This window comes from Alosa alosa, chromosome 3 (genome assembly GCF_017589495.1).
Source record: "Alosa alosa isolate M-15738 ecotype Scorff River chromosome 3, AALO_Geno_1.1, whole genome shotgun sequence".
Lineage (NCBI taxonomy): Eukaryota > Metazoa > Chordata > Actinopteri > Clupeiformes > Clupeidae > Alosa > Alosa alosa.
In genome coordinates this window covers 18,268,478-18,281,838 of record NC_063191.1, presented here as the reverse complement: position 1 = coordinate 18,281,838, position 13,361 = coordinate 18,268,478, and the positions used below count along the sequence as shown (strand labels likewise).

General features: G+C 47.2%; 1 protein-coding gene across 1 annotated transcript; it reads left to right on the top strand.

Moving 5' to 3' along the window:
• Positions 1–219: 219 nt before the first annotated feature.
• wnt6b (wingless-type MMTV integration site family, member 6b) lies at positions 220–12,046 on the top strand. Its single transcript, XM_048239495.1, has 4 exons — positions 220–672; positions 4,474–4,694; positions 9,861–10,168; positions 11,585–12,046. The coding sequence occupies exons 1-4, from the start codon at positions 593–595 to the stop codon at positions 12,044–12,046; spliced, it is 1,071 nt and encodes a 356-aa protein (XP_048095452.1). The 5' UTR covers positions 220–592.
• Positions 12,047–13,361: the final 1,315 nt, after the last annotated feature.

Here is a 13,361-nt window from a genome sequence, read left to right as displayed (position 1 = left end):
GACATCTCCCTACCTGTATCTGCCGAAGACTCTTGCCGCCCCTCCTAGACGCAGGATACCACTGCACAAGGGAACACATGGCAATGCATGTCACAGCCTTTCATTTTTAAATATTTAAAGGTTGGAGCTAAAATTCCTCATGGAGTCAGTTCAGTTCATATAGATATTCTTTGTTACCTAAGTGTTGCCCGAGGTCTGGCTACATTCCATCCCCTCGGGCTCTAGTATCCTTGTGGCAGATTGAAATCGCCTTGGTATTGGAATTTGGGAGTTTAGTCAGGACGCGCTTGTGTCACTTCAAGGAGAGTTCCTCTTAATATTCTCTTCTTCGAAAAGTTGTCTGCCAGAAAATGAGCAATGAAGACGTTTAGCAATTTCAGCACGGATGTTGCTGCCACTGTCCTCGCTGGGTAATCGAATCGTAGTGATGAACCCAAGAAGTTCAGCGGAGTTTCTACACAGTTTGCGGGGGTGCTGAAAAACTTTCACACTTCAACAACTTTACAGGAAGCAAACGCTTGGACACACTTATGGGATTAGATTTTTTCCTGTGTAAATTTCAGCAAGTAAAAGGGATATTTTCACTTTCGTCATGATGATTCCACTCTCGCGAACACAGCTTGCTCTGTTTTTTATCCTCCTTTGTCCGGTTAACATAATCGGCTTGTGGTGGTAAGTTACCCTGCAAAAAACACGTTTGACATGTGCTAACAAGTGGGTAGGCTATTTCACCAGAATACCAGTTATGGTTAGATATAAAATAAATTCAGATCTGTGGTGTTAGTGGTTTTGTCGTCAGCCCGTGTTTGCAATGCGATAAATAAAATGCTAGCATATTGTTAGTCCTGATAAAAATCCAGCCATTGTCTAGCATTATTTATCGCAGATAGTAGGCTACCTGCTCTTATGTCAAATTTTACTCCCTACCCTACACTTAAATTCACGTTAAGCTTCGAGCAGTGTGCGTGGTAAAGTATGATCAATGTGGAGAAATTTCCCGGTAAACAAAATTTAATTCAGAACACCGTGACATAACATGTGCTGGTTACACATTTATAAATATAATCCGCCTTTTGGGTGTTTATTTTGATTGTCAGTGTGCTCAAAAAAGGCTCATTTTTCTCAAATGGCTATTTTATGAATGAAATCTGAGTTTGCAGGTATTCGGACAAGAAGTTGAGTGTGAGTGAGATGAGTTATTGTTTGTAAAAAAAAAAGAAAAAAAGGCAGAGACACCAGGAGGTCAGAGTTGGAATTCTAGGTGGACCTTCAGGCGATGGATGTCATCATAAAACAATCTTAAGTTCAGCGGTATGACATGCATGAAGTCAAATGGGACAGAAACAGGACATTTGGTAACGAGACTGATTAAAGCAGTAGGCTACATTGTCTTTTTCTCTGTCCTGCATGCTGCACATTGCCACACACCAGAACTAAGCAAACCTTAAAGCTTGAAGAGTCAAGAGCAGTTTCAAAGGACCGGGCATAATTTAACTTTAGCTTAGATAACACTATCATGATGTCCACACGCTGACACTCATGCAGCCCTTGCCAGATTGACAGGCCGGCGGTGTTTTGAGGAGGAGGAGGAGATGAAAACATCTGGAGATAACCCTGCTGTATGACCTTTACTGGCTCTCCAGCCCTTAGAACGGAGGCAAAGGGTCTGTGTGAGATTCTGGAAGAGCGTCCTCCTCCTCCAGAGAGTCTGGGGTCAACCGCTGGCCACATGCCAGGTCTGTACCCAACAGGTGTGCCCCTGTATGGCCGTGCACGTGCAACCGCCACTCTGAGCCTGCCCAGTCAACCGTGCATGTAGCCCCACACACCACCATCACTGCCACCGGTCCAGTCAACACATTACCTGCCCCATGCCACCCTGAGTGTAGCCCCAGTGTTGCACACATCTGTTTGCACAGATTCCAGAAAAAACAGAATGTTCTTTTGTGTTATTGTTCAGCACTAAAATTGGACGGGTGTGTTAGGTGATGGTGGTGGCGGTGATGGTAGTGGTGGTGAGGGCACAGGGGTTGTAGGAGAAGAGAGTTCCAATCAAGGACAGCAGAGATTGGATCAGATAAAGATCGAGTGACGGGGAGCTTGGCGAAAGCCAACGCGCTTACAGTGTTTCACCACAGAGCATGTGGCCTCCTCTCATTTCCCAGACGCTTGGATGTCACTGCGAGCGCCCCTCAACCCCCCCCCCCACACACTGCTGTCCACGCTCATTCCCAGGCATGTCTGTGACGGACAGCAGCCGCACATCACTGTCGTGCAGCGTCGAGGTTCCAGTCACTTGATTTAGTGTCAAATTTGAGCAGAGATTGTGCCATGGCCGCGAGCCATGGACCACAGGACTTAACCCAAGCCACTCTCCTATGTTCCAACCCTGTCGTGACTGACTTCATATCCAGCATACTTTGGGGATTAAGGAGGATGAAATTCACTCTTTCCTCAAAGTGAAAAGGGACTTATCTGTAGTCGGGCAATTCATAATGTAACCTGAGGTCCCCAGGCCATAGAAACGGCTCATCTCAAGTAGTCTGAATCACAGGGCTCTTGAATTGATTGTTTGGATTAGGCTTTTCTTAATCATAATTTCCGGCCCTCTCCTATTCTTGTCTCCTGCCTGGTATTATTTTTATGATTTCATGCATGATATTGCTATTTTTGTTGGTTCCTGATTGCACACTGATAGCCCATCCTCATCTGTGTTGTGATTGGGCCCTATCTCGGCTTTATCACTGTGTTTGAGAGTTCTACTGGTGCTGATATAAAGGAGGAAGTCACAGCAAACAGAGATAGATGGACTCCTTATCTGGAATACAAGGTCGTTGTCTCTGAGCTTGTGCTTAGGCTCTCAGCTTGCGGTAGGCACATCCATCGAGTTCTGATCCTCCCAGGGTCCCTTCTGGGTCACGACTGGTTTTGATTATAGCTGGAGCTCTGGGTGGTTGAGACAGACAAATATCTTCATCTCCATATCGCCGAAAACCATACTCTGACCGCACACACATCCCTGCCAGTGCTCCGACGTCCTCTGTGATATTCAAGCCTTTCTTCAGAAAAGCCCTGTCTGCCTCTCAGCCTCTCTCTCTTACAATGAAACAGGACTTGGGGCAGAAATAGTGTCCAACACAGTCTGCTTTTTTTACGAGTCTACACCTCCCGCTGTAAAATATGGTTCCACAATTCGTGCACAGCTTTTAAGAGCCAGTTTCAAAGCCCGGGATCTTGGCACCGAGATTTGTGCAGGTTTGGAGACCATGACACATCAGATAATCATTGGTTTCTGAAGGTGGTTGGGCGGCTGCTAAGTACTGTATCTGCATGTCCTAATCACGCCGGGGCATGGATCGGGTTTGGATTGAGACATGTGCAAAGAGTGCCGTCATGCCTGCCCGAGATATGTTCCTCTTCTCACGGGTCTCCATGGAAACACTGTCAATATATTGTCAATAAGTGGCAGGAGGAAGCTTCCATCCAAAAGTCGTAAGGCCTGCGGCCCGAGGGAGAAGATGTCTGTTCTCACTGCAAGGAGATTGCGCAGAGAGTCAGTTGTCCACATTATGGCAGGTTGTTATTGTGCGCTCAGTCTCTTCAGGGCTTTTTCTTGTGCTGTTGGAATGCCGGGATCCATTAAATAGGGCCATACAGGATGCATAGAACATGTGCTTATTTTAAGTGTCCAGTGACTTGAGAGCACCGGTATATAAATTACTTTGTTAAAGTGAAGTATTTGACTAATCAAGATGGGATGCATCTTTTTTTTTTTTTTAAAGCCAGCTATCCCATGTCTCATATTTCTTATCAGACCGCCGTGGTAGGGATTGGAAAGAGTGTTGGGGTGACTTCTTAAAACAAACACACACGGCAGATGAATGCTATTAGTTTGAAAGATTAGCCCTGACAGGGGTGAGTGAGAAGCAATGAGGTATTCTCACAAAGCCTTGCTCCCACAGACAGCTTTATAAAGATAAAAAACTTGAATGCACAAATCCCATCAGCTGAACTTTAGTCCGATACAAACGTTATTAAATAGACAGAATTTGGACTGCAGCACAGTTCTCACATTACATCATAGTGGCCTGTCATGGGAAGCTCTGGCAAGAGTTCTGAGTCTTGGACCTGAGGCCTACACTGCCATTAAGACTTGAAATAAACAATTTACCCAAGAGTAAACATACATCTGTCAGCACTTTTGAACAAACCCAGCAATTAGCGTGCGGCATTCTCCCCTCCGTTAAAAAGGAGTGGGCCTTTATTGCTAATGTTTTGTTGTGTTTTATTCACATAAAAGTGTGATTTATTAAAAAATAAATCATAACCGTAAGCAGTAGGGCTGTGAGTATTATTACATGCAGGAAGTTCAATGAATTCCGCTCGTGTGTGAAACTTAAACTTTTCGCCCCTGTGTTATTCTTCAAGGGAGGACACGGCATGCCAGTAAACCTGCTGTGTTTTTCCCTACAGGGCAGTGGGGAGCCCGCTGGTCATGGACCCCAACAGCATCTGCAGGAAGACCAAGCGTCTGGCCGGCAAACAGGCCGAGCTGTGCCAGACGCAGCCGGAGATTGTCAACGAGGTCGCCAAGGGCGCCAAGCTGGGCGTGCGGGAGTGCCAGTACCAGTTTCGTTTTCGTCGCTGGAACTGCACCAGCCAGAACAAGTACTTTGGCAAAATCCTGCAGCAAGGTGAGTGACTTGGTCTTCACAGACAAAATAGAACTACTTCTCCACCGCACTGATGTGTTGGTGGCACTGAGTGAGTAAGACTGGTCTTCCAGTGACCACTGCAGTCTTGAACCCTTGACCCCTGAGACTCAAAGTCCAGTGCCCTCATTTCAACTCCCACGTCTGTTCTGAGGCCTGCGTCATGCATAACAAGGACAGCTGTTGTTTGAGAGAGACAGATTTTCACTTGACTGCTTGTCGTCTCCGCAGATTGCACACTCAAAATGATCACCTAAAATTGCCTTGCATAATCAGTGATCCTGTGCATCTCGTGGGGCCTTTGAAGAGACTAATAAAAGTAAAGTTGGGCCTGCGGCTCACTAGAGTTCACTGCTTACGCTACCCCCCCACCCCCACCTCCCCGTCTTCTCGCTGTTGATGCATTTGATTCATAGGCCTCATTCTTCGTGGCCCGACAATGAGAGGCTTGTGTGTGTGTGTGTGCATGAGTGTCTATAAGTGGCTCAGTTTTATCCTCTGTTTTGTAAACTTTGTCTATTGGCTTGTTTCATAACCCATGATTTAACTGCAGGCGAGGTATTCATCATATACTCAAAGTGCCAGCGAAGCACCATAATTGAATGCATCGCTGCAATAAGCCATTAGTACCCTTAATTGGAAATGCATGCGAGTACATCGTTTAAAGATTTGCAGACTAAATGAACCTCAGCGTTGAGCTTACGATGAGGGATGCATTACACTCGCGGAATCGCATAGCCAAGTGCTCCATGTCTTCCATGCCCAAGCCTGTAATCACCACTGGCAAAGCACTCTGCGGGCACATAAGCAGCATTTTGGTTTGTCAGAGGGAAGGATGAGTATTTGAGGGGATGGTGTGTTCATTTCCGATGGCAGCGTGTCTACGTGTTGCCTATTGATGTTTGTGTTGTTTGTTGTGTTGTGCTGTGCTGTGCTGTTGGTGGCTGCCAGCAGAGGGCAGAGTGCTTCTCTCTCTCTTTCTCTCTCTTTCTTTCTTTCTTTCTCTCTCTCTTTCTCTCTCTTTTTCTTTTTCCACTATTCCTTTGATGATGTGCCCCAAGTGTAGTCACCCGTCTGACCAGGTCGTGGGCCCAGCCCCATCCACCGTGCTGTTACTCTACGCCTGACCAACAGAGTCATTGAGCTAAATCAGATCCATAGATGTGGCTACGCCGACTGCCACGCTTCGAGCAGAGACGTGTTTCCACGGATTGCAACATGACTCGCACTGTCTGCTCTGGCCAAACCTAACCCCCCCCCCCCTGTCCCAAAAAACAAAAACGACACAAAAGAGATGTCTCCTTGCTCCCAATGGAAATGAATCATAAATTCCTCAGTGTCTTTGGGAAGGGGGCAAAGTGCTCCAATGTTTTGAAGTATTTACTCCAATTACCAAGATGTACCTGTAATGACCACGTGTCAGACCGGAGAACTCTTGCAAAGACAGGTTTACTTCCTGGTGTGGGAGCTGCACGGGGCAAAGTGGCTCGCATATTTCTCCCATTGCAAAAATAACTGGGGGCTATTTTCTTCCTCTATTCAAATATATAAACCAAAGCTGTTGTCTTGGCCCAAGGGAGGGGCCCCTAATGCCAAGGTTTTGCTGGAAGACTCCAAGGCTGCTTAAGCATGCTGCTGTTTGGGGCCTTGTAATGGAGTAATTAGAAATGCTCGCCGATAATATGCAAGCCTAATTAGACAAAATAAAATCATAATGCCGCCTCTGTGCAATTTTCTACTGTCACCTCAGGAATGTGCGGCATTAGTGTTTCCTTCGGAGCAGTCAAGCTTCTGTCTGTTTTTCTGTCAGTCAGTGTTTGCAGGCTTTGAATTGTCTGGGGTTTTGAGGTTTGGGATTTGTTTCTCATTTCTTTTTTTCCCCCCCATCTCTGTCTTGCACTGCTGTTTGGGAAAACAACTATGCGCTCGTCCCAAGCCTTTGTATGTAAATTGTATATCATATGACATTCCTCGCTTAACAATCTTATGAATTCCCTGATTATTGAATGTGATGGGCCGTTCACATGGTTTTATAAATACAATGACCAAACTACAATGTGAGGAACATAAGTGTCTGAGTTATAGTTCTGCGGAGAGTTCTTTTGACTAAATTCCCTCAATTGATAACGCCTGTAGTTAATCTAAAATGTCTGCATTTGGAGATTTTTTGGAGATCCCGTCGTCGCTCGGTTGTAAATCTCCCTGATTCGTCTCACCACAGATAGGCCATTTGTGTAGCAGATGTGTTTTGTATTTGTAACATACAGTGGTGGGGTGGAGAGTGGGCTCCTTTAGTTTGGAGTGGGGAGAGGGGGGGGGGGCAGTTGGCAGGGCCTGGGTTGTATCAGGTAACACAATGTTGCTGTAGAATAAACACAGCGCTTTCCCCCAGGGGAAGACCGTTGTTTCAGGACTAAGCTCATCACCTCCCTTGTTTCTTCTCCACAATCCCGTTTCACACCTGCAAGTACGGGCCATGCAAATCCATGTCAACATCAAACAGAAAGCACTCTTTTTATTTTTTTTGTACCCTGCTTCATTCAGGGAGTGAAGTGGGTTTTTATACGCGTCTCTGTCTGATGAGTAGGTCATGGCACACAGCCCTTCCCCGTGACGGACAGGACAATTTTAACAGGATCAGTGGACCGACTGTAACGAAACAATTAACACGTCACCCCCACCCCTCTCCAAATGCTGGAGCTCGACGGGACACCCACTGGAATGCGTGTTTACTGGCGTAACTGTGTAAAGGATACATATTTGGGGGATTACTCGCGCCACCCCCATGCACGTCGACTTAATGAATCTGGCTGTCAGGTATGCAACAGGATCCGCGCATCGGCGTGGGAGAAAGGCCAAAGCCCCCTTCTCAGACGGCAGCGCATGGAGGCAAAATAAATCAATCAAAATTATTCACAGCCGTCAGGCGCCGTCCACTCTCTGAGTGGAGAGGCCCCATTTCGCTCCTCTCTCTCTCTCTCTCCCTCTCTCTGTCTGTCTGTCTCTTTCTCTGCTCATCCTTTTGAACCAGCACACCCATGCATCATTGATTCAAAGATTGAAGTATTAAAAAAAAAATTTGCTAATTCTTCCAGAAGCCCCTTCTGGCATCGGGTCCTATCTCAGGCAGGCCCAGACACAGGCAGAGGCAGAAATTTGTTTGGAATTTGTGTCTCGGAGGAAAATATAAAAAAAGGAAGGTAAGAGGAGTAGAATCTTCATATACCTCCCTCACAACCTCAGTGTCTCTCACTGCAGACATTAACCTAATTGGGTCTGCAATTCGAGTCTAGTGATCCAATAAAGAATTCAGTGGTGATAAAGTTATTTCACTTTTGACGGTGTTCTCTGTTCATTGTGCCTTCCTACAAAGGACCTCTTCATGTCGGCTGGATCCATCTGTCAGTTGCCGCCTGCCCCTTAAAAGAATGCAAGTGAGTTCATGGGCTGGGCCCTCGACGTGATCAGAGCTATCGATACATTCCTCGTGCATGTGGTCCGCATTACCTTGGACAGAGAGCAGACACATTATGGGCTGTTAAGGCCGGCCTCTCTCCACTCGTCGCTTTTTTCTAAGAATGGCGAGATGCTCGAAGCGTTTGATCAGCGCCGCTCCCAGTGACTGTGTTCAGTTAGGCCCAGCGAATCCCAGCTGCTCCAGAACGATCACCTCGTCTGTTTTTTTTAGGCGTGACGTGAAGGGAGGCCATGTATTCTCTCTCTCTCTCTCTGCACATGGTTTTATCTGCGCTGGGGAGGAAGGTTTAGCAGGAATCGGGATGCCGGGGGTAGGAGTGCCAAGCGAACGACCGTTAAGGATCAACTCATCTCCTAGTCTCTTTTTGGCCTGGGTGGGGAGACGTTTACACAATGTTGTTTTTTTTTCGCCGACTGTTTTTTTTTTTTTTTTTTTTTTTCATTTCAAAACAAGTGTGTGTTCCAGAAAAAACAACTGCAGGCAAACGAAAGGCATGTGACAAGGCTGTGATCTGTGAGTCCGGGGCAGCTCTCCCACCGGCTCCACTCAGTGGGCCTAATGCACACCAGAGAACTACAGGTGTGTTCAGGTGTTTAAACTAGGGGCTTTCAGAGGCCACTTACAATCTCTCTCTCACACACACACACACACACATACACACACATACACACACACACAGGAACACACAGGAACACACACAGATATGCATGCATGCACACACACACCCACACACACATATGCTGCTCTTGCATGGAGACATCAGTGGGTGTGCAGACGGACAGCTGGGATTAATATCAGAGTAAGTGCTGGTCTGCAGCCCCTCGCACGGCACCGATTCCGTTTCACTGGTTCTAATGAATCCCATTCACTGAATCATGCGATATGGAATTGGCAGCCGCCTCGGCAGTGACTGCACGCTCATGTCTTCCAGCTCCAGCAAAATAAAAGTCATTCATTTCAACTGCATCACAATGGGCTGCTAACTGCCATCTCTCTCTCTCCCTTCTCTCTCTGTCCCTCTCTCTTTCTCTCTGTCCCTCTCTCTCTCCCTCTCTGCTCCCTTTCTCTGCTCTCTCTGTCTCTGGTTTGCTCACAGCGCTCTCCAAGTGTGAAATGTCACTTGGAGTTTCACTTAAAAGTGCCAGAGAATGAGAGCTTTGTGAGCAAGAGCTTTCGGAGAGATGGGTTCTGGGGGTTATATTGTTATCCCACATAAAACCTGTTAAGTTTGTTTTTGCTGTTATGTGGCTCTCAGCACGCGGGGGCCAGGGACTGGTAAGCTCTGTTACAGAAATAGCCCGGCAGCTGTGGGCTATCAGACATGCCACGTGTATCAGCGCCCAGTGTCAACCACAGTCATTGTCCTAAGTGAAATGTGGAGAGGCCCTGTCTGATTTTCCCGCTGTGTGTCTGTGTATAAGTGTGTGTGTGTGTGTGTGCAAACACGAGTATGCGTGCCTCTGTGTTTGTGTGTGTGTGTGAGAACACGGGCGTGTGTGCCTCTGCGTGTGTGTGAGAACACGAGCGTGTGTGTGTGTGTGTGTGTGTGCGCGCGTGTGCGTGTGTGCGTGCGTGCGACAAGCTTCCACTAATGTTTGGATCTGTAACCCTACCCCCGTGTTAAGAACCCAAATAAAAGTATTAAAACGTGCTTCACTTCTTCCTACCAGACATCCGGGAGACGGCGTTCGTTTACGCCATCACGGCGGCCGGCGTGACCCACACGGTGACGCAGGCCTGCAGCATGGGCGAGCTGCTGCAGTGCGGCTGTGAGGCCACCCGGAGCCGAGCCCCGCCCAGGCCCCCCGCCGTGCCCGGCAGCGCCACCGAGGGCGTCAAGTGGGAATGGGGTGGCTGCGGCGACGACGTGGAGTTCGGCTACGAGAAGTCCAAGCAGTTCATGGATGCCAAGAGGAAGAAGGGCAAGAGCGACATTAGGACCCTCATCGATCTGCACAACAATGAGGCGGGACGTCTGGTATGGTGCAGAAACCCTTTGAAGTCAATCTGTTGTTTTGATCGTTTTCTGCTCTTTGTTTTTAAAACTCAAGATCAGTCATGCACTGTAGTTTTCCTGATAATCTGATGGGAAGGTGTGTGTGCGTGTGCGTGTGTGTTTGTGTATGTATGTGTGTGTGTGTCTGTCTGTGTGTGTGTGCGTGCGTGCGTGCGTCTGAGCGAGAGCTTTTTTGTTCAATTACAGCTCCAGGTTGTTTTTGAACACTCAGCAAAGGGAGAATGTTTTTTGCACTGAGAATGTTTTTTGCATTGAAGCATAGGTGTTACATGTACAGCCTTGTGCACTGCATTGACTGCGCAGATCTCTGGGGATAGTCAAGCCTAAATGAACTGATAGGCACCTGAAGAGCACAGGTAGGGGAGAGTCAGGAAATGTTGTGGATTAAACTGGGCATATGACTGAATATTTGGAAAATACAGTAAATTGCCTTAAGAGTAGCACCCTTATTTTGACATTTACTTTATGTAATGCTGTTATTTAAAACAAAATGAATGAAATATGAACTTAATGAAATAACAATGTCGTTATGGACAAAAACATAATTAAGTAATTTCTGACACAAAATAATTATTTGGCATGTTAAACATTCAAGCCATTTATCTATTGTGTAACCTTGGATCGCTGTTAGCAATGGGTTTGACATGGTAAACCAATACCTTAACAAGAATTATGACTCTGAAACAAGAAAACAAGTGTACACCGCACACTCTCTTTTCACACCTCACAGGCATGTCTCTGAGAATTGTTTGGCCTGTTTTGCATTTTTGAAAGCTTTTATTTTGTGGAGGTTGTTTGGTCTTTCAAGTGCAGGTGTTAATTATACGGGCTGGGCTGAAATTGCAGAGGACACTGGTGTGTGCTCTGTAGTGTCAGTATTTCTTGATCACTGGTCAGGCCAGGTCACTGTCTTAGTGGCTTAAATCGGGCTTGTCAGCGAGGGGTCACACACAGGTGAAAGGGTAGGCGTGAGGGGAGTGGCTCAGGAGCAGGAGATGCTTTGAGTCATGGAGCGTTAGGGTTTTGGGTTTGGATTATTCCACCTTTTCCCCCCCCCCCCCCACCATTGTTGCTCCCAAAAAAACACCTTCTCCCGTGGTTCAGCGTGCCTCTGTCAAAGAGAGGCCGGCTGTGTGTTTTAGCAGAGCATAATTAAGACAGATTTATAAAGGCACAAGCTCTTATTCGTTTCCACTGTCTGAGAGCTGAAGGATGCCCAGAGGCAAAGGGTGTGGACAGGGTGAGAGGCTAGGAGAGAGGGAGGGTGGAGTGGCGGGGTGAAATTCCTTCGGAATAGCGTCTGCTTTTATCTCCCTAATCTATCTACCCCCTCACCCCCACCCCCCCCCCCTCCTCTGTGTCTCAACACAAAAACAGGCAGTGAAGAACTACATGCGAACCGAGTGCAAGTGCCATGGTCTGTCAGGCTCCTGCACGCTGCGGACCTGCTGGAAGAAGATGCCTCACTTCCGCGAGGTGGGCGACCGGCTTCTGGAGCGCTTCAACGGCGCCTCCAAGGTGATGGGCGGCAACGACGGCAAGACGCTCATCCCCGTCGGCCAGAACATCAAGCCACCGGACAAGCAGGACCTCATCTACTCGGCCGAGTCGCCCGACTTCTGCCTGCCCAACCGCAAGACGGGCTCGCTGGGCACGCGCGGTCGCATGTGCAACAGCACGGCCATGGACATGAGCGGCTGCGACCTGCTCTGCTGCGACCGTGGCTACCGTGAGGAGGCGGTCATCTTCGAGGAGAACTGCCTCTGCCGCTTCCACTGGTGCTGCGTGGTGCAGTGCAAGAAGTGTCTGGTGCGCAAGGAGCTCAGCCTGTGCCACTAGCACCCCACACCCCCACGCCACTGCCCCTGTCCCTCCCCAAAAACAACACTAACCTACCCCACCCCAAAAAAAGCCCCTGGAAAAAAAGAGGGCTGGATCTAAGCCCATGATAGTTCTAATGAACCTCGCTGAAATATAGCCGTGTTTGAATGCTGGGTAGAGAAAACCCCGCCGCGTCACCCAACACCCCTGGGTGATCTACAGCGGGTGACTCCTCGAGTCTGGCTCAGACTGCTATCTGACTTGAGTTTACCAGCAAGAGCCACAGCATTGTGTGTGGCTCCCCTATCCACATTCAGAGGAAACTCACCCGATTGAGACATCTCTGAGATTCCTCCAAGATGACTAAGTTGAAATGTAGAGGGTTTTTCTAGCGAAAGACTTCTGCAGAGACTTGCAGAAACTGTCTGGCCCTTTCTGATTCATCGTCACTGTGTTCAGACTTGAGATGGGGACAGTGGCTCCACGTTGCGGCACCTCAGTGACTGCATGGGAACAGCTCGGCAAGTGTGAGTGCATCAACGCTGACCACAGCATGGTGGACAGTTCCCAGAGAGACAGAGACATTTGTTAATGTTGTTTGTGGACATGGTCTCTGCTATTACAACATACTGATAAAGGATATAATGGAATTATGGGGGGAAAAAGGGAATTTGGGGTAGGGAAAAAGTGCACAATTACTGTGCATATGGTAAGGCTTGCCCCCCAAAGACTGTTATTTATAAACGTTTATAAGCAATGAGACTACTCATACGAATGAGGAATATGCCTTCCATCTTCTTCAGAAGCACTTTGAATATAGGAGTTATATAAATCATATGTAAACTTTCTTTTATACTAAACGTAGTTTTGTAAATTGAAAAAAAAAACATATAGAAACAATTAGCAGAACACATGTTGAAGCATTCCTTTATATGAGTTATTTTTCTATTTTGGTTCAGTTATTTAATGATAATATGCACTTTCTGTGGAACTTACGTATACTCATTTTTTGTTCAGCACGGCCAGTAAGACCATGTTCAAACCATGTGGATTCTGGAAGAATGGAATGAGGTTTCTTTCTCACATAGTTGTAAATCAGGACACCGTGATGAAAACTTACCATAGCTTTTTGGATAGTCCTGTTGAGAATGCCATGCCAATACGCAGCAATAACATATTGTTACTATGTGACCAAAGACCCCCAGTTTGTTTGAATATAAGAGCCGATTGTCTTCTGTGAGATCTTTGCATCAGTTTCCTCAAATACGATGCATCTTCTCAGACGTATACTTTTCAGTGCTCGTATACCAATCCTGAAGGACCTGGAAAAAAA